Source organism: Hydra vulgaris, chromosome 13, assembly GCF_038396675.1.
Source record: "Hydra vulgaris chromosome 13, alternate assembly HydraT2T_AEP".
NCBI lineage: Eukaryota > Metazoa > Cnidaria > Hydrozoa > Anthoathecata > Hydridae > Hydra > Hydra vulgaris.
In genome coordinates this window covers 58,394,283-58,417,500 of record NC_088932.1, presented here as the reverse complement: position 1 = coordinate 58,417,500, position 23,218 = coordinate 58,394,283, and the positions used below count along the sequence as shown (strand labels likewise).

General features: G+C 27.6%; 1 protein-coding gene across 1 annotated transcript in view; it reads right to left on the bottom strand.

Moving 5' to 3' along the window:
• The window catches only part of LOC100210850 (glycerol kinase 3), a 42,897-nt gene extending 23,273 nt beyond the window's left edge, over positions 1 to 19,624 (bottom strand). Inside the window, exons 1-7 of the mRNA XM_065815028.1 lie at positions 19,510 to 19,624; positions 19,205 to 19,278; positions 12,564 to 12,748; positions 12,203 to 12,282; positions 10,279 to 10,416; positions 10,062 to 10,171; positions 8,587 to 8,653 (exon numbers count right to left, since the gene is read on the bottom strand). Coding sequence (XP_065671100.1) covers positions 8,587 to 8,653; positions 10,062 to 10,171; positions 10,279 to 10,416; positions 12,203 to 12,282; positions 12,564 to 12,748; positions 19,205 to 19,278; positions 19,510 to 19,560 — 705 coding nt within the window. The 5' untranslated portion in view covers positions 19,561 to 19,624. The remainder of the gene's footprint in view (positions 1 to 8,586; positions 8,654 to 10,061; positions 10,172 to 10,278; positions 10,417 to 12,202; positions 12,283 to 12,563; positions 12,749 to 19,204; positions 19,279 to 19,509) is intronic.
• Positions 19,625 to 23,218: the final 3,594 nt, after the last annotated feature.

Here is a 23,218-nt window from a genome sequence, read left to right as displayed (position 1 = left end):
TGAAACTAACTCCATTGATCCTTTTTCTGCTTCGTCACATTTTGTTTTTAAAGCAGTTGCTTTTTTAAGCATTGTTAAATCATTATTTTTGTCAGCATGTTCAACAGATTGAATAAAACCTTTGTTTAATATACAACATGCTGTTACAAGTAAATTCTTTTTTTTTTCTTCTTCTTCAATTTCTTCTAATAAGATTGCTCTTTGGTGGTTTGATTCACATTCTTTCTTTGAATTAATTTTCTCTGCTAAACTCATTTGGAACTGTTGTCTGGCTGATTTAACTGATAACATTAATGCATTTGTGATGTTTATAGTGTCAGCTTGAACCTTTTGAGAACTTATATGATCTCTTATAATGCGATGCAAAACTATTGAGTCTGACTGAATATTTTCAGTCAGACTCAATAGTTTTGCATCTTTGGATTGGTTCTTCCTAATGTTAGTCCTTGCGTAACTTTACTATCTGGAAACATACTAGTAAATAATTGGCTCATATTAGCAGAAGCAATGTTTGACAATCCATACATAGTAGCTTCAAGAGCCCATTTAATTTCAGATCTTGTTTCTTCATTAGAAGCAACAACAAGTTCAAAAGTTCTTTGACCTACTGCCAGGGGTACTGTTGGTGTAATAGTAAAATTTTTTACAATAGGTTTAAAAAAGTGACTTCTGGATTTAGCTAAAACATTAACTTGGTGCTTTTTACCTTCATTATGACTCTTAACTGCCTAAACTCCCATATTTGACAAGTTAAAGGTTTTGCAGCAACTGCTACATCTAGCAAAATTTATTGTCATTAGTCTTTACAAGCCATTCTTTATACTCTGGGTGAGTAAGCCAATCATTTGAAAAAATGTTTGATCCATTTTATTCATTATTATAACTCTAAAAAAATGCATTCTTTTTACAATCATATTATATATTTATAGATAAAATGATTACAAATTATAAAATTGAATATAATACATTTTTATATTATTTTATTTAGGATTCATCCATAAAGGACATCAAGTAAATAGGGTTGCGGTCAAGATAAAAAGGGAAAAAAAGCACAAGAGAAAGGAAGGGGGTTATCAGAAAAGGATGTCACTTTCTAGATTTTTTATTTCAATGTTTTTATGAAGTTATTTTGAGATAATATTTTTTATTTTATTTTTCAAAAGTGTGGCAACAGTCTCAAACATCATTGTGAGATTAAACCAAACCAAATTTAAAATAAATTGTACAATCTTATACAAAATTACTAATAATATACATTATAAATTTTAACTAGTTAAAACTATTGTAAATAATTTGATAAATAACTATTTTACAAAAGTGGGAAAAAAGATTTCCCTGAGTATTCCCTGATTAAAAAAAAAAAAAAATTCCCTGAGTTTTCCAGGTTTTTCCTGGGATTTATGCTATTTCCAGGTTTTCCAGGCAACCCTGTATATATATATATATATATATATATATATATATATATATATATATATATATATATATATATATATATATATATATATCCTTATCTTTCAGTCAAAAGACACTTTTATGGTAAAATTTTCAACAACATTTTAACAACTTTAACAAATAAGCTACATTTTATTGTCGTCTAAAAGCTAAATCAATTAAAATAATGTAGAAGTACATTAATTTTTATTGTTTTTTAAAAAACCGCAACAATAATGACAGAAAGTTTTTTTAATTAACAGTGCTTTTGTTTTTGTTTTTTAAAACATGTTTTTAAAACATGCAAGGAGTGTTGCTAAATCAACTATCTTATAGCCTGCTGCTACAAGGAAGCGCTGCTACATTGACTGAGGATTTGGTTTGGGCAAGCATTCTATTGATTAAAAAAAAAAAAAAATTATTTAAATTTTTAAATTTAGTTCTGGTCTGGTTTATTATCATTCTCTTTAAAACTACAGTTTATGGAAGAAACTTTTTGACTACCATGCAAAACACTTTCTGCCCTTTAATAAATTGCTAAAAAATTAGAGCTAATACATAAAAAAAAAATTAGAAAAAATTCTTTTCATAATACTGTCTACATATTAAACATATATATATATATATATATATATATATATATATATATATATATATATATATATATATATATATATAAATATATATATATATATATATATATATATTATATGTTCTTTATTTGCCACCCTAAATAACAGTGGATTACCTACTGTTTGTGATTTATTTTTTAATTATCTCAACTTATATATATATATATATATATATATATATATATATATATATATATATACATATATATATATATATATATATATATATATATATATATATATATATATATATATATATATATATATATATATATATATATATATATACATATATATATATATATACACACATATATAAATATATATATATATTTATAAATATATATATATATATACATATGTAAATATATATATATATATATATATATAAATGTATATATATATATATATATATATATATATATATATATATATATATATATATATATACATATATATATATACATATATATATATATATACACACATATATAAATATATATATATATTTATAAATATATATAAATATATATATATATACATATGTAAATATATATATATATATATATATATATAAATGTATATATATATATATATATATATATATATATATATATATATATATATATATATATATATATATATATATATAAATATACATATATGTATATATATATATAAATATATATATATAAGTTGAGATATAATTAAAAAATAAATCACAAACAGGAGGTAATCCACTGGTATTTAGGGTGGTAGCCCTCCTACCAAAGACTAACATGGTTAACAGCCCTTCTGTTGATCCTGATCAGTTAAACATAACTGTTTTGATTTAAATTGTTAGGCGAATGGAATTGGATTAAAAAAGGAAGTAAAAGAACTTATAAGAATTAACAAAGAAAAAGATGATACAATCACAAAACTTACTAAAAGAATTAAACAACTAGAATCAAATGAAAACCATTGAAATACAACTCTTAGCAAATTTAGTTAGTAACATTGACATTGGTAAAGCAAAAAGTTCTGAACATAGCATGTCTGTCCTTGCCATGGTTGCAAGGTTGCATTCAGAGAATTATCTGAAAAATCATAAATTGACAAAAATATAGTTATTAGTGGTTTAGAAGAAACCAATGAAATTGATCTAGATAAAAAAAAAAGATTATGACAAAAAAGAAGTTGAAGCAATATTTAAAATATTAAGTATTGATAGTGTATTACAAAATTGGAAAATAAGTCAATATAATGCTGTCTTTGCCATCTTGGCAAAGATTTGGTTTTGGTAGAGTTTGTCAATCAAGAAACTCAAAAATGTGTACTTTTAAATGCAAGAAATCTAAAAAGATTTAAAAGATACAATAAAATATATTTAAACAAAGATAAGACTCCAACTGAGAGAGCATTTGAATGTACGTTAAGAGAAGAAAGAAACAAAAAAAATTAAAGAACTTCCTTATGTAGTTAATGGTTATGAAGGGAGGCTTCACTTTAAAGAAAAAATGGAAAATTGAGTACCACCCAGTCCAATAATAGTTGTGGCAGATTAATATCAAGATCAAAAAGCAGTATTAAGACTAAAAATTAAGACTAAAAATTATGACTAAAAATTAAGACTAAAAATTAAGACTAAAATTAAGACTAAAAATTAAGACTAAAAATTAAGACTAAAATTAAGACTAAAAATTAAGACTAAAAATTAAGACTAAAAATTAAGACTAAAAATTAAGACTAAAAATTAAGACTAAAAATTAAGACTAAAAATTAAGACTAAAAATTAAGACTAAAAATTAAGACTAAAAATTAAGACTAAAAGTTAAGACTAAAAATTAAGACTAAAAAGATATTTTTAAAAAGTAATAAAAACAATAAATCTCATGAAAATCAAAAAGCATGAAATAAATAATAAAGTTCAGGTGCTTTTATACAAATATAAATATATATATAAATATATTTTATACTAATTATGTAATTAACCTCATTAAATTCAAATAAAGTAATTGAACTTTCAATTCAACAAATTTCAACAATGAATATTACAAAAATCTGAACAAATTTGGTGCCTTGTAAAGTATGGAGTTGAAACTATCAAACTTGGATGTATTTATTGTCCACCATCAAAATCAAAAGTTATTTATAATACCAAAAAATCATGTCACAACAAACGCATAAATAGTGAGATGTCAAACCAAGCTGACCATGAAATAATTATTTTAGTATTAAATAACTAATTTGTATAAATAATTTTATTAAGTATACAAATAGCAAAAAATGAACAGTAAAATATACACCCAGTATACTCATATGTGGCGATTTCAATTTGACATATGTTAAATGACATATAAGATGGTTCTGTTCAAGTAAATGGTAATAAAAACAGCATTGGTGTAAGAATTATTGATCTTATTAAAGATTTAGGCATCATTCAAAACGTAACATTTCCTTCACTCATCCAAGCAAATAAAATGTCTAAAAATATACTGGATCTTGTCATAACTGAATCATCAGACCGAAACCAATACATAGAGAATTTACCACCATTCGGATTGGCTTGTCAAGGCCAGTACTAAAATTTAATTATAATTTGTTGTGTAATAAAGATAAATTTAATTATTCAACATTCAAGTGCAATTACCATAAAAGTGATTTCAATTCCATGATTAAATATTTTCAAAATGTTGATTGTTCAAAAGAGTTTAGTAACTTAAATATAAATGAGCTTGTCAAAAATTACAAAAAATACCAGAGCTTATCAAACAATACAAAAAAGGAAAACCTTACTTACAAATACAAAAAAGATTAACAATTAAAAAAATTTAACATAGTTTAGCTTTCGATACAAAAAATTCCAAATATTTGTTTAGTTATGCTAATAGTTCACACTAAATCAAACAAAGCATCAAATCAATTTGAAATAAATTTGGAGTTATTGGGACAGATGACACATTTATTGCTGACACATTTAATGATCAATTCATATCAGTCTTTAATAGTTATTCAGTTAATAAAAACTTTTCACTACTTTCTGATACTACAACTAAACATTTATCAAGTCTTCATTTTTCAAAAGATGTCATCAAAAGTAAATTAAAAAATATAAACCCAAATAAAGCAACTGAACCAGACATGTTCATCCACTGATATATTAAAACAATGTGCTGATGTATTAGCTGAACCTTTCACAATTTTATTTAACAAATCACTATTAGAAAGATCGATTCCTCATGTATGATGTATGACACTAGTGAACCAATTAATTATAGATCAGTTTCTCTTACATCTATTCCATGTAAATTAATGGAAAGCTTAGTAGCCAATAGCATTGTAAATTATCTTTCAAAACTAAATTTGTTGTCTCAATCTCAACATGGTTTTATAAAAAATAAAGTGTTGCAAATGTGTTAAAAACCTATTAGAATCTAATAATTACAAAATTATATTACAAAATGCTTAGCTAACATGTAGTAGATGCGATCTATCTGGACTTTTCAATAGCATTTGACACAATCTCTCACACCTTATTAATTCTTAAGCGAAAGCTTATGGTATTGTTGGAGACCTTTTTGATTGGATTATAGATAATAGAAAACAGAGAGTAGTACTTGGAGAAAACATTTCTGACTGGGCTCATGTTACTAGCAGTGTCCCACAAGGCTCTGTTTTGGGCCCAATACTCTTTTTAATTTATATTGATGACTTGCCTGGCAATTTAAAATGTGTCTGTAAGTTATATGCAGATGATTTTAAGTTAATGAATGAACTAAAAGTAAATAATATTCTTAATGATTCTACTGACATTTAAACTGATTTAAAATCACTGAATGGACAAAAGTTTGGTTAATGAAGCTCAACCTAGAAAAATGTAAGGTTATACATATGGGAAGAAACAACCCATGCACTAACTATTCATTTCAAGATACAATCAACTATTTAAATAGGGATTTGGGAAAATCAGACATAAAAAAAGATCTTGGTATATTTGTTTCAAGCGATGCTAAATATTTTCACCAAGTTATTCATGCTATTAATAAAGTTATCAGAATGCTTAAAAAAGATTCTTTAAAAGATTAATCATAATAAAACTGCTAAAAAACAATTTTTTTAACGGTTTTATTATTAACAAAGTTAATGTGTTGTTAAACTTTTTCAAATGTTTTCTTTTGACTGCATAAAAACAACAAATAGCTTCTTTCATTGAAACATTAGTATTATGGCATAAAGTATACACTTTAGCATTCACTAAAGAAAAATTGCCTTTACTCTAGCTAAAATCTCATATTATCCAAAATTTGACTTTAGATTTAGTTCGATTTAGGATTTTGCTTTAGTAAAACATTTGTTTTACTAAAGTCGAACCAATTTCATTGGTCCCTTGGAGGTTTGAGTTATTGAGAATTAACTGTAACAGTAATTTAAATTAGTTTCCTAAACAACAAGTCTGTTGAATTTTGCAAAAAGTAAAATTTTGCAAGTCTGTTGATTTTTGCAAGAAGTAAAGTTTTGCAAGTCTGTTGAATTTTGCAAGAAGCAAAATTTTGCAAAAAATTTCTGCAGATGAAAAGTTGCTTTAGTATTTGTGAAAGATAAACTAAAACAAAATGGTAATAACCAATAGTTTTTTAATATTTTTTAATTATTAAATATTTTTAAGTACTGTAGTCATGATTTTAATTATTAGAGAACTTGAGAGATTTAAGCATTGTTATTTCTTGGTCATCTAAGCAATAAACTATGCAATTGCCTTATTCCTTCTAATCAACCCAAATTTGTAACAAAGAAAAAAGGGATTCCTACAAGGCAGCAGACCAAGTGGTAGGTGTATTGGATTACATGTTGCAAGACAATCATGATAGTCATAATCCTGACCTGAAACATAAACTATATATAATACCATTATGACTATTATGTATCATGGGACCACATGAAACATTGGGAACCAGAATCTACACTACAGTAATAGGCAGTGTTTCATTTAAACAATTGAGTTAAAAGTTTAATAGGGAAAACAGCTGAGAAATTTCAAGCTTTAAGAGTTTATTTAATTAACAATTGTGAGGGATTTTAAAATTTTATTTTGTTTTAATTTGCTAGAAGCCAATATATGATAAAAGTTATACTCATGCTTATGTAACACATAACATGTACAAATAAATCTACATGATTACATGATTTATTTATCCAGGGATTCAAAAGGAATTCATTATCCAGAGATTCATAAATTATCAGTAAGGAGTTTAATGAGTTACCCACAAAAAGGCCCAAGTGTTTTATCTGTAAAAATCTCTTTAATGTATTTTACACCTTTTTTTTTCTTCAACAGCTTCACTTTCAACAAGGCTGCAAGCAACCACTATTAGAGTTAGAAGTTACTGGAAGAGAAAAGATGAAATTTATAGACCAAGATAACAATTGAAAGATGACTTAAAAGATTGCAAATTATATAAATTAGGAAAACAAGATGAAGGAAGCGAATTCCAAAGAACTAATGTTCGAAGAAAAAAACTAGACAAATAAGAATTTTTGGAGCACTTTGGAACAGTCACAGTAAAAGGATGAGACTTAATTGAATGACGAGTAATGCAAGAATAAATTTTAGTAGATGGCACAAGAGACACTAGCTATTTAGAGCAGTACCCATTATAGTATTTATAGAAATGAGAATGAGAAGCAATATTACGATGACGTGATAATGGTTGGAGGTTGGCTGCAAGAGCTGATCCAACTATGTTTATAATGCGTTTTTGCACCTTGTCTAAAAGAGAAAGGGCATCATAAGAAGATTAGAAGATCCACCCCAGATATGGCAACAGTATTCCATTCAAGGACAGATTTGAGATTTATAGAGATAAAGAATAGAATCAGGAGTAAAAAAGTGGCAAACACGATAAATATGCAATCTTAGCAGATACTAATTTTGCAATCTATTTAATATATGGCTTTTAAGAAAGATCAGAAGTAAGAGTTAATCCTAGAAGATGAAGGGTAGATGACTCATTGAGTACATTACCATTCATAAATATAGGAAGATCTAGATTATTGCGATAACAATTAACTGAAAAAAATTGAGTTTTATCTGAGTTAAAGTTTACCAGCTCTGAGAGCTCCATGCTGTAGCAGAAGTGAGATCCTTTTCAAGCTCAAATTTCCCCTACAAGCAATCAGAGTGTTGGCTTCTTATCAAGACAAGAATAGATGATAGTATCATCAGCAAACAATGCCACCTTAGATGTGAGAATATCTGGAAGATCGTTAATTTAAACTAAAAAGAGTATAGGGCTAAGGATAGAACCTTGAGGAACTCCTGAAGTTAAAGGATATCAAGAAGAGTGATGTCCCTCGAGGACAATCTTTATACTATGAGACACATGTAACTTGATGAGACAAATTTAATTTTAATGAGACAAATTTTGTAACAATTTTATTTTCTATTTAAATTTATGCAAATAACAAATTATAAAATGAACCATTTTAATTTACTTTAATTTAATAAACAAATTTAATTTAATAAACAAAATAAACATACCATATAACCAAATATTTCTGAAGAGCTTCTAATAAGGGGAAGAATTTCTTTTGGAATTTGAAAAAAGCTGTAAAAAGTAAAAAAGATACACGTGCAATACTTTTAAAATAAATACATAAAAGCAAAAATAAAAAAAAAGAAGAAAGAAATAAAAAATAATATATGAAAGAAATATTAAAAAAGTTTCTCCTTTCTATTTTTCTTTTTTTTTCTTCTTTTTTAAAACTGCTATTTGCCAAGATATAATCTTGTTTAGCTTTAATTAGCAAATTGTTTAGTTGATTAGCAAATTAAATTTATGAATAGTCAATGTTAAAGTTGAAATTTTTTAAAAAAGCAACTTTATATTAGTTATATATTATTGGTTATATTATACTTAACTTTCTTCAAAATATTCATATCATATTTATAAAATGGAGACAATACAGGAAAAGCCAAATAATTTAATGGAAACACTTGGTATAAAACCTTTACTAATTTTATATAATTTTATTAGTAAAAAGCATTTAATTTACCAATATCCTGCTATATATATAAACTTTTTCATATTTAAGCTCAACAACATTAAGTTCTTTAACCTTACACTTTAACCTACTTTTGGGTTATTATCATTAATGAAATCTGCAACACATTTCCCTTTCTTTAGAAACCACTTCTTACATCAATTTCTTTATAAGATCATGAATTATTATTCTAAATTTTGAATCATACAGTAGTAAACTAGTAATAGAAAACTCAGCAAGAGGTACAAGGTTCAAATCCACTCCATGCCTCCGAAAGTACTGCACTCAGCATGCTTCTGTGTGAGACCTTTTTAAACAAGGTTTGTGCTTCAAAATTTTTTTTCAAATTTCAAAGGGTCAAGAGTTTCAAATAAAATTATAAAAAATTATATCTTATATCCTCATCAAAATAATATCCTCATCAATTGTAAATAGTAAATAGTAAACTGCAAATTGATTGATTTATTTGATATGATTTATTTATAACTAATATCAAGTTGTTGTTTTTTTAAAGTATAAATAAAAAGCAAAAAGTTTAAAATTTTTTTTAAAGTTAAAAAAAGTTTTTTTTAACCTTAAATTCTTTACAAATATTCCAAAAAAAGTTTTTATGTTTTGAAATTTTATATTCAATTTATTTTTTAAGTAAGCTTTATTTACAGTATTATAAGATTTTTTAATTTTTATTTAAACTATATTTATTACATATTTCTTACTTCAAACAAAAAATATTTCTTATCATTTCTTCTATATTTACTCACACAAATTCTATATATAAAAGAATAAATCAAAATATAAATGTTTGGTTAAGTGAGGCAGTCAAAAATAGATATTTTTTTAACAAATATTTGTAACAAATTTCAATTTTCATTTAATATTACAATAATAATAATTTTCATTTAATATTACAATAACTAAAAAAGTATTAAATATTAATTATTCAATTACATTATTATTTATAATTAAAAAAACCTGCACAAATCATCATCCCATTTACATGTATTAATATTCATCAACATTGTACGGCTTGCATTAGTTACATCAGTGGCATGTACTCCACCATCAACTCCACCACTTAAATTCTGAAAAAAATTAAAAATAATAATGTGTATATTGTTAAATTTAAACAATGATGGACATTTTAATTTAAAAAAACTTTTCAAAATTAGATTTTGATATTTTTTCATACCCAAAGTAACCAAGAATCTACGGTACCAAAAAGACATCGCCTTTCTTTAACTGCAAAACAAACATCTTCACAATTATCAAGCAACCAACGCAACTTAACTCCACTAAAATAAGTGGAAAAAGGAAGCCCACATACTTTCTAAAAACAAACAAAAAAAGTGTAAATTTATTTCAATTATTATTTCCTAATAATTATTATTTATTATTTATTTGTAAATTCATTTTAATATTTGATAATAAAATTTATTAAAACAAATGAAAAGTGATATTTAAGTTGAAAAAAAAATTTAATTTTTTTTATTTTATTTTTGCGTAAATTTAATTTTTGCGCAACTTTAAAAATGAATATTTCAGACATTACATCTGATGTGGCTTTCACATAAAAACTTATTTAGCATAATGAGAACATTTTTAATGTTATGTTGTTGCAACTGCTTTGTACAAATATTAAGTAAATTAAGGTGTTATTTAGAAGAAAATTAAAAGCTATTGATGTTTAAGGTTTTATACAGAAGAAATTTTCAAACCATTGATGTTTGAGGTATAACTAATATTAATACATGTAAATAGAATGATGGTTTGTGCAGGTTTTTTTTAAATTAATCTATTATCTATTATAATTAGTTTTTAATACTTTTTTAATTATTGTACTACCAAATAAAAATTTGTTACACATATTTATTTGAATAATAGCTATTTTTAATTGCCTCACTAAACCAAACATTTATATTTGATATAATGAAAATTCTAAACTATTGGTGTTTAAGGAAAAGAAACTAAATGAATAAAAAAAAAATGCTTTTAAAAATGTCAATGAAATTCAAATTAACAGTAAATTAATCACATGATCTGTGGTGACATTTAATTAGTCAGATGATCTGTGGTAACACATTTAATTAGTCACATGATCTGTGGTAACACATTTAATTAGTCACATGATCTGTGGTAACACATTTAATTAGCCACATGACCAGTGGTAATACATTTAATTAGTCATATGATCTTTGGTAACACATTTAATTAGTCACATGATCTGTGGCAACACATATATTAGTAAATAAAAGGCAGAATTTCGAATTTTAGAAGATTTCATAATTGGTATTCTTATTTCTATGAAAGATATTTTCAAAAAATTGTCTATCATTTTCTAATCAATTGGTTTTTTCTTTAACTTCATCATCAAATTGATTTAAAGATCTTTGATTTTAAATCTTGATATATCAATGTTTGATTTTATATCTAATATTATATTAATGTTTGATTTGATATTTAGGGTGGAATGCAAGAAGCGAACTTGAGTCAAGTTCGACTTGAACTTAACATTGTAACCAATAGCAGCAGAGTATGGGTTTTCCCTTCAAAAAATACTCTGCTGCTATTGGTTACAAAGTAAAGTTCAAGTCGAACTTGACTCAAGTTCGCTTCTTGCATTCCACCCTTAATGATATATCAATGTTGGATTTGATATCTAATGATATATCAATGTTAACTTGATATCTAATGATATATCAATATATGGTTTACTATCTAATGATAGATGAATGTTTGATATATCAATATATCATTTACTATCTAATGATGAATGTTTGATATATCAATATATGGTTTACTATCTAATGATAGATGAATGTTTGATATATCAATAATATCGTTTACTATCTAATGATGAATGTTTGATATATCAATATATGGTTTACAATCTAATGATAGATGAATGTTTGATATATCAATATATGGTTTACTATCGCATGATGAATATTTGATATATCAATATATGGTTTACTATCTAATGATGAATGTTTGATATATCAATGTATGGTTTACTATCTAATGATGAATGTTTGATATATCAATATATGATGTACTATCTAATGATGAATGTTTAATCAATAAAGATAAAGTTAATTAAAAAAACTTCTTCTTACTTGAAATGAATTCATTGACTTATCTGCAGTTTTTTCAATTAATTTCTCAACAGTTTCTTTAGTCCTAGCATCTAACCAAACTATAAGTAAAAATTAAAAACTTATTGAGATTGCACTTATACCATTAGTACAACCAGTTGAACTAACGAGTTGAATAAACAAATGACAAGTTCTTATAATTTTAAATTAAAAAGATCTTTTAAAAAAAACCTCTCAGATATATATTTTCTAATCCTATTCCTTTATATATAGTTAAATAATTGTTTATAATATCTTTACAACAGTTATTATAATATAGTACAATATTATAATATAATATTATATATAGTACAATATTATAGATTAGAAACTTATAAAATACTTATTGCTGGGTATAGAGGTTCTCCAGTCTTGCTGTCCCAAACAATTGTAGTTTCACGCTGATTGGTGATACCAATGGCTTTTATTTGCAAAATATCTAAACCCTTTTGCTTCATATTGTAAACAACACTTTCAATGCATAGTAAAACTGAGTCTAGAATTTCTTTTGGATCTTGTTGGCACCATCTGGAAATGAAAAAAAATAAAAAAAAACTTCAGATACTATTATAGTATAAAAATATCTTTAAAAAAGTCGATAATATAAAGAAATAATACTACTAATAATAAATAATACTATAATATACTAAAATAATTTACAGAAATAAATAAAAGTAGTTAAAAAGTATTAAAGTTGTTTATATATTTTATTGTTTATTATTGTTTATATATTATATATTTGATTTGTAAATCAGATTCTACATATACAAAAAGATTTCCTGCAGGAAATTTTTATATATTTTCCTAAACATTGAAGAATTGAAAAATTATTAAATGAATTTTTCTTCTAATTAAAAGAATTAAGTCTGTATTATAAAAAACTTTTATTACAAAATTTTAGTTGAGATAACTTTTATAAAACTTCATAACTTTTACAAAACTTCAGTTTGAAAAAAACAATTTTTACAAAGTTTTATATGAGAATTATCAATATTAGTCACAAAAGTTAAAAAAACTAGAAAAAAACTATACAAAAATTAACTTAATAGAATTTGCAAACTGATAGCATTCATGTAACAAAAATAAAACATCTCTTCATAAAGATTTTTTTTAAAGATTTTTTTTTTATTATAAATAACAAAAGTTCAATTTTATTTTTTATTTTAGATTTTTTCAGCTTTTTACTCTTATTCTATTCTTCCACTGTTTTTTAAATCTTTTTGCCATTTTTTCCATCAAAGTCCATCAAAGTGAGCAAAAGTGAGATTGTGAACATCCGCTGATACAAAAAGAAAGAACACAAACATAATAGCCTGCAAAACAGTGATTAAAGTACAACAGAGCTGACTGGGTTCATCTAAGTTGTACTTAAATCTGCAATCACCCAATATGAGGCACTGAAAAAGGTAACTACTAGAACAAAGAAGAACTTGCACTAGTCTAAACATGTGAAGACTAAATCCACCCAAATAAGTAGCCATCAACAAATTATTTTATGAGAAAAAAAAAAAAGAATGAAGAGCTTGTCAAGGCTAAAAATGTAGGAAAAAAAAGCTGAAAATGTAAAAAAGATGTGGTGGAAGTAACAAAAAGTGTTTGTGGATCAGCAAAGATCAATTTGAGAAATATAATCATTCACCTCCTCTAGAAACAACATTAATCCAAAATCTGCTGCAATTTCTGCTGCCATACATACTTAATCTTCAATCTTTTGCCACTAAAGTAAAGCCAATTGCAAACAACTCAACTTTTGAGCAAATAACGCACACTCACTGAATGATGCCAAATGAGATGAATTGATGGCAAGAATAGACACAGTAGAATCAGCAGACAAACCAAACTTGCTCTTCTTTGCAGAGTTGTGGTTCACCAACACATCAGACATTCAACTACCAGGCAAACAAAAAAAAACAGAGGAGGTGCAGCAATATATAAAAGATAATATATTAGTAACTGATATAAATGTAAAGTATTTAAGCTCACCTGACAATTGGTACAGTGAAGCAAAGTATCTTAAAACTGGAATCCACATCCAGACAATCTCAGCACAAATAATAGCCTTTGATGATGAGGCAATCAAAATCCATATATGAGTAACTATGTTACTTTTTAAAAAGAAAAAAGTGGAACACCTCTCAAGTTGAATTAACTGTGAGAGAGAAAAGAGTACTATAGCACAAACACTTAGCAGCCTGTAGATGGACACAGGAGTTGATTTGTAACAAACATAAAGCAGCAAATAAGATAACAAGGTGGTGATAGTAGCAACCATCAGATACAAGGGTGAAATTTTAGCATCTTCAACTACCATTCAAAACAACTCTTACCAAGTTAAGCATAAGCAAAAAGAAAATGAAACCATGAACTTATTCAAAAATGACACTGGAAAAATAAATACAAATAAGCAAGAAATTTTGCATTTACTTAATAACTATTTTTAGTCTATACTCTCATTAAACCTATGGATCAAATACCAAACTTGGGAGACTGAACACAAGTGTGAGTTAGCTGCTAATCACTCACAACAATTTATGACTAACTAAGCCATCAGTGAAGAACTGTGAATTTTTTTATTAATTTTACGAACTGCGTAGTCAAAGCATGGATTGCTTTTCTATCAAGCATCAATGCTTTTTCAACTGATGCATTCAAAAGCTGATTTAACATACTAACAACATAAGCATTGACTCACCATGACTCTAATATTTGTCTGCATAAAGGTACCTGGTGCATCTTTATGCTGACACAAGTACCTCTTCATCATTATACTATAAACATTATATTTTTTATTGATTTAATTTAATATAAATATTATTGATTTCTGATGAAAAAAATTAAAAAAATTAAATTAAAGTATTAAAAGATATAATAATAATAATAATTATTATATATAATACTACAGACAAAACAAGAAATTTAATTTTTTTTTTTTTTTTTTTGTGGTTAATTCACCTCCCCAAGGCCAAGAAGGCCACTACAGATGAGGAGGCTACTTAATTGTGGTTATAACCCTCTCTCAACTCTATAGCTCCGAAAAGGGAACCTTGACGAACAAGGCCGCTGCACAGAGAAACAAGTTGAGTGTGGTACTACCAGGGACGTGATGGGGATCGAACTCAGAACCTCTCACTTATAAAGCGAGCACTTTACCATGACACCACTACCGCAATTTAAATGTACTTGATTAAGTCTAGTTTAACTTTAAATAACTTGATTTTTTAAACTTATTTTGTTTAAGTTGGTAATATATTCCAGAACTTGACTATACAATTTGTAAAAAAACCCTCATGATTTAGATATTTCTTATCAGCAAATACATGATATTTGTTATTTTAGAATAGACCTAAAACACTTAGAGAGCGCAAATGCTGTGGTGATATTTTTTTTTCAACATTTTCACTTCCAAGAAGGCTGCAAGCAACCACTATTGGAGTTGGAAGTTACTGGAAGAGAAAAGACTAAGTTTATAGTGCAAGATAACAATTAAAAGACAACTTAAAAGATTGCAAATTATATGAATCAGGAAAACAAGATAAAAGAAGTAAATTTTAAAGAACTAATGTTTGAAGAAAAAAACTAGATGAATAATAACTTTTAGAGTACTTAGGAACAGTCACAGTAAAAAGATGAGACTTAACTGAATGAGGAGTAATATGAGAATGATTTTTAGTAGACGGCACAAGAGACGCTCTTTAGAGCAGTGCCCATTATAGCATTTATAGAAAGAGAAAGAGAAGCAACATTATGACGATGTGATGATGGTTGGAGGTTGGCTGCAAGTCCATCTATGTTTACAATGCAACCTTAGCAGATGCTAATTTTTATTTGATATATGGTTAGATTTAATATATGATTTCCAAGAAAGATCTGAAGTAAGAGTTAATCCTATAAGATGAAGGGTAAATGACTCATCAAGTACATTACTGTTTATTAATATATGAAGATCTAGATTATTGCGGTAACAATTACCTGAAAATAATTGAGTTTTATCTGAGTTAAAGTTCATCAGCCACTGAGAGCTACATGCTGTAGCTGAAGTGAGATTTTTTTCAAACTCAAATTTCTATTCCTTGGCTTCTCATCAAGACAAGAATAAATGTTAGTATCATCAGCGAACAATGCCACCTTAGATGTAAGAGTTTCTGGAAGATCGTTAATGTAAATTAAAAAGAGTGTAGGGCCAAGGATAGAACCTTGAGGAACCCCTGAAGTTACAGGATATGAAGAGTGCTGTCCTTCGAGGACAACTACTATATTTACGTATCAACCTCAGTAATGTATATGTAATATTATCAAGTTTTAGTACTAATGTTCTGCGCAACATATTATCAAAGGCTTTTATAAAATAAGTATAAAGGGTATCAAAATATTTACTATTTGCAACACCTTTAATTTACTGCATCAATATATTCCATAAGATAAGCTATGCAATTTTTACCTTTTTGTAAAACCATATAGGGGAGGGAGGGGAGCATTGGGCAGTCGGGAGGTTTGGGCACACCCTAATTTCTCACAATCTATTCTAGATATTTTTTGTTTTCTACCATAGCACTATAGTTTTATAACTGGCAACACTGCTCATCAAAAGTGTCAGTTGTCATTTCACTTGGTTGTCGAGTTACATGCGCTTAATGCTTTGTTGCATACAAAAGTAAATATTTTGTTTGGGATTTGAAGAAAGATAACAAAGAAATCTGCATGAAAGTGTAAGTATCTGTGTTAACTTTTTCTTTTGCATTTAATAAACATTATATTTACCTGGCAATTAGGATTCAACATTTGATAAAAATAAACTTATTCAAATCTGTTTAAAAAGTGAGGTTATAGGGAGCATTGGGCACGCAGGTAGGAAGGAGGTTTGGGCATGCCCAATGCTCCCCCTTTTTTGTAGTTTGTTTTGGAGTCATACGTTTGTGGTTTTTTGCTATGCCTATTGAATTAATAAGATAAGGACACCAGAAGCTACCAGTCTCTCACGTGCCACAAGTTTCAATAAGAAAAATGTCGGAGATTTTTTTGAAAATCTTAAAACAGTATATGAACGGCATTGCTTCGGCCCTGAGTCTATTTACAATATAGATGAAACTGAATTATCAACAGTACAACAAACCCAGAAAGTGATTGCTCTCAGAGGCACTAAGCAAGTTGGGCAAGTAACGTCAGCTGAAAGAGGGACACTTGTAACGGTTTGCTGTGGTATTAATGCATTGGGTAACTCAATACCACCCATTTTCATATTCCCACAGGTTAATTTCAAAACATATATACTAAATGATGCACCTGTTGGTTCAGATGGAGCAGCACATCCTTCAGGGTGGATGACAGCACCATGTTTTTTAAAATATATACACCATTTTGCAAAACACGCAAAACCAACGCCTTCCTCACCAGTTCTATTGCTGCTGGACAATCACAAGAGCCATATTTCAGTACCAGTTCTTGATTTTTGTAAAAAATCAGGCATTGTTTTAATGACTTTCCCACTGCACTGCAGCCATAAACTGCAACCCCTAGACCTGACTGTCTATGGACCACTCAAAACTTATTATAACACTGTTGTAACAGATTGGATGGTAAGCAATCCTGGCAAAACGGTAACAATTTATGAAATCCCAAAATTAGCAGCAAAAGCCATCCCACTTGCATTCAAGTTGCAAAATATTCAAACAGGATTTAAAAAACCTGGCATTTGGCCATTCAATTCAAACATTTTCTCTGATGAAGATTTTGTTTGTTCTTCTATAACTGATCGCTGCTTGTCAGAAGAGAATAATGTTGCTACAGAAAAATCGATTTTAGAACAACCTATCATGGAACAGCCTTCAACAGAAGAAAATCTGAGTCTAGAGGATTGTACAAGTTCAAATATGGAAGTCACTGGGCCATCTCAACTGGAATCTCTATCTAAAAGCCAGACTAGGGGCACTGTCAATGTAACACCTGATTTAGTAAGACCATTTCTGAAAGCCGGCCCCAGGAAATTGGATGGCATGAAATGGAAGAAAGGAAAAACTAGAATATTGACAGACACACCCAAGAAAAGAATTATAGAAATGGAAGAAAAAGAAAGACAAAGAAAAGATAAGGTCAAAGAGCTCAACAAAAATCGAAAATACTCTAGAAACAAGAAAAGCACGAAGATAAGCAGTGATGATGAAATAGAAAATGCTTCCGTTTCTGATGTAGACGATGTGATTGTTATGGATAGAAAATTCCAGATCAATAACTTTGTGTTAGTTAAATTTGACACCAAAAAAACTGTTTATCATTATGTTGGAATAGTCGAAGCGGTTAATCACTCCATGGCAACTGTTAAATTCATGAGAGCGAGTAAGATAAGAAATACGTTTATGTATACTGACATCGAGGATGTAGCCAGCGTCCCCCTGGAGGATATAAAGACAAACACCAACAACATGGATAAAACGTGCCAGTCTAAAATATAAATTTGACAAGCCTCTTTGGGTCATACCAAATTTAAGATAAGTCTTATTAAGTCCAACATCGTGCAGTATTTATTCCAAGTGACATTGTTTAATTTTTTGTAAAGTCTATGATAAGAAAAAATGTTTGTATTACAATTTTTTATAGCAATGCTATATAATACTTAAGCATAGTACTATATTAAAACAATATTGTGCATATTAAATAGTGTCCAAACCTCCCCACAGGGGTGCCCAACCCGCCCACCCCCACGGAGGTTTGGGCACCCCACCCGCAAAGTTACAAAAGATTTTTGAAAATCTTTTGTAACTTTGCGGATAATTATAATACTAAAACTCTTCTTAGTAATAGTTACTGCCAAATATATGTGCTAGATATATTTGAAATAAAATTTTGATTATAATAAAAAATAACTGTTTTGTTAGCATTTATGTGAAAAAGTGCCCAATGCTCCCTCTCTCCCCTAATAATGTTTTTAAAAAACTTTAAAAGTAAAAATATTTTAAATCTAGAAATCTATCATTGTATAAAAAAATTCACCCTTCTTGTTGATAAACACTGTGAGTTTCTACTTGGTGTGAAGCTATCAAATCACCTGTCTCTGCTGAAAACACCTGAAAAAATAATTTTAATATAAACAACTTTAAATTATTTATAATTAACATATCAAACAAATAATATTTTAAATTGACTGGGTACTAAAGAACCTAATTATCAGATTATATTGTTAGCTAGATGCATTTATTGAATATGTTATGCGCAAATAAATGTATACAATAGATACATCATTGATTGTGCCTAAATTAAATAATTCACAATAAAGTTAATGAAAAATTGAAAGTTACAAGAAATCTTGAACTTGATGTTCCTTGGTCAATTGCTCCAACATAGCTCATTCTATTACTAAGTAAAATATAAATAAGTAAATAATAATAGTATGTATAAAAACTATTTATAATTAAAATCTCTAAAAAACAGCACACAAAAAAATTTAACTCAAAAAAACAAAACAAAAATAATACTTACCTTAAATAATAGTCTAATTATAAAAACATTTTATAACTTTCATTTAGTTAAAATATAAAGGCAAAAAAATTATTTGAATAGAAAATTAATTTATCAAATAACTTGAAATAAAACTTTGTTTTATTAACTACTTTTTGTTGTGTGACCACATTTATCTACAGTCCACTGTGGAATACTAAAATAAAGATTTATTATAAAAAAAAAAAAATTTTTTAATTTTATTGCTTCAATTAAATATTAAATAAAATATTATTATTATTATTTAATAAATACATATACATGTGTGCATGTGTGTAAGTGTATAAGCCTGATGATATTAACAAAGTTGTTAACTGCTGTAACTGAAAGATTCTAAAGAGCATTAAACGAAGGCAAGAAGGCAAGAGCTATTACTCTATACAGTAGTGGCCAAAAAATTAAGGCATGTCATAAAAAATAACTCAAATTTTGCAGTGTCAATTTTTTATTGAATAAACACAATAGAAAATGTAAAATAAATGAAAAAAAATAGATAAAACTTATCAAAAGTTGTTAATATTCAATAAAATAATAGTTATAGCACCAAACTATAGCAAAAGTTTAAACTACTTAAATGTTATAGTTCAATACTTTGTCGGATGTCCCTTATTATCAAGCACAGCTTGTATTCTTCTTGGCATACTATGTACTAATGTTTTACAAAAGTGATTTCATTAGTGCACACTTCTTTAAGAACTTTTTGAAGATAGTCTTCAGATTTTGGCTTATGTGCTGCAACTTTCTGCTTCATTATATTCCAGCAGTTCTCGGTAACATTATGGTTGGGTGAACTTCAGGGCCAATTAGATAATAATATTAATTTTATTATCAGTAAACCACTTCTTAACTGTTTTAGCTGTATGACAAGGTGCTGAATCTTGCTGGAAAATGCTGGTTTTAGTAATTTCCATGTGCAGTTTCACTTAGTCTTTCAATACACTTAGATACTTTTGTGCCTTGAATTTTTCACCTTTTTTAAAGATGTGCAACCCGCATTGGCCTTGCGCTGTGATTGCTACCCATACCATGACTGAAGGAGGATGTTTTACTGTTTTTATGGTATACTTTGGATTCAGGCATTCTCCCACAGGTTTTCTAACATAGTTATAGCCTGTGCTTCTAATTTGTTGAAACGTACTTTCGTCTGTAAACATTACGTGTTCCCACCATTCCAGTGTCTTGTCTTTTAAACTCTTACAAAACTTAATCCTAGCTTGTAATTGAGATGGAGTTAATAAAGGTTTTTTAGCTGGTCTTCTTGTAACTAGACCAAAGTCATAACACAACCTTCTTCTAATTGTTCTCGAATTAATAGTAAGTCCCCTTTCCATAACAAGTTGCAGATGTTGTGTTTCCATATCCTTGCAGATGTTGTGTGGGGCTCACTATTAACAACATTCTTTAAAAAACGGTCTTCTCATGATGTACTCACACGTTTTCTACCACAATTTTTGCGATTTGAATAGTCTTGCACACGTAAAGTATTTTGCTTGGCACATCTTGATATTTTTAATTGTTTTGCTATACTACTTTGAGGATAGCCCTCCGAAAATAGTGCATTTATTTTACCTTTAACAAAGTTATTAATATCACGCTTTTTACCCATAATATCACAACTATGGCAACCTGACAGTGTAAAATAAATCAAAATATTTTCAAAAATCAAAATATAATTAAAAAATTATTTGTATCCAAGGTAATAACGCCATAAATAAACAATAAGTTAAAAAAGTTTAAAAAGGTTCTGCCCTGTATTGTTTCTTACCTAAATTAATGGCTTCCTGACAATCTTACATCTAAAGTGGCTCTATTAGCTGATGACTCAATCTTACACTCTAGTCTCAACCAAAAGTCTCCTCTTTTTAAATCACCTAAAACAGGAAGCTGTTTTAGGTGATTTTGTTGAAGCAGGAAGAATTTTGAATCTATGCTCTTGTCTGTAACTTGGGGATTGCAGTGACTTTAAAGTCCAACAAAACTCAATTATTTACTGCAAACAACACATCACATTATTGTTGAAATTCCTATTTTAATAAATGGTAATCCTCTCAAGGAGTCCTCTGCTTTACATCTTCTTGGATTACCATTCACTACTGACCTCTTATGGAAACCATACATAGAATTGATTGCATAGTTAGCATTTGTTAAGGTTGCTTCTCTTTATTTTGCTTTCCATTATTTTACTCTTGATTCCATTCTCTACCTCTACAAATCTCTTATTTATACATGCATGGAACTTTCATATTTGGGCTGGTTCTTCTAACAATGCTCTTTTAGTCAAGGTCCAAAAATACATTGTAGAAGTAGTTGGATCCTTTTACTGTAACATGTTCTAAAATACTCTTCATGCTCTAAAAACTTTCATTAATTTAGCTTTTTTTCCTACACTTTAATGCTTTAATGCTAAACTCTCTCCCATTTTTATGTTTTTCAGACTCATACAACCTTTAATTTATCAAATCTTCAGTCACTTGTTTCCTTGCTCTCTAACACTACTCTTTGTTTTCAAGTAACTCCTAACTAGTAGTACTCCTAAATAGTGGTACACTTATTGTGTAACATTTACTTATTGTGTAACATTATGGATCCTCTCAAAACAGTAAAAATTATAAAAAATGTAATATTTATTTTTGACATACATATGACGACAAAAGATATCTTTTATAAAAATAGCTCAACTTAACAATAACATCTAAAAAAAATAACATTCATTAAAATAAGCGTTCTTTTATAAGCATAAACTATAAACAAATATTGTGTTCAGAAAGTGCATTGCCATTTGAACTTGTTTATAATAGCCAATTTAGTGATTCTTCTTGATAAATAATTTGCTTGTAGGTTATAAACCAATGTTGAATGCTTCTTCCTCCACCAAATCATTAGGATTTGCATTTCTTTTTGTATAAGGATACTTAATTTCAATTAAATGTGTATTTTTTATATAGTTCTTATTTTTATTCTACTAGGCTAGCTCAATTATTACTTATTACAGTCATTTAAAATTTAAACCTACATGGAATAGATTTAAACATGCAAAAGAGTATACCCAACATCAAGAGCAACTCTCTAGTTACTTTTAATCAAAAAAGTGTTTAATTTAACACTAACTTTTACATGCTGCTTTAGAAACTATTTGAAATTTCTTTTAGGCATCTAAAATACTCAAATGGGCTAAGCCCCCTCAGTTTGACCCGTTGCCCCATTTGTTACTCATATCATTTTTTTCTGATTTTATAAACACTCTTTTCTATTTTTTTGTAACGAATACTCTTGAATTAAAAAAATATTTGTAACGCGTATCTAAAATGCTTAAATAGACTAAGACCCCTATCAATTTTACCCGTTTGCCTCAATTATGACTCATCGCACTTTGTTCGGATTTTTAAAAAATACTTATTATTACAAGACAAATACTCTTTAATAAAAAAGGTTTGAGTGACACGACATAAAACCTGGCGGTCACTTTAGCCACCAGTGTGAACACTAAGAGAAACTGAAGCAATTTTCATC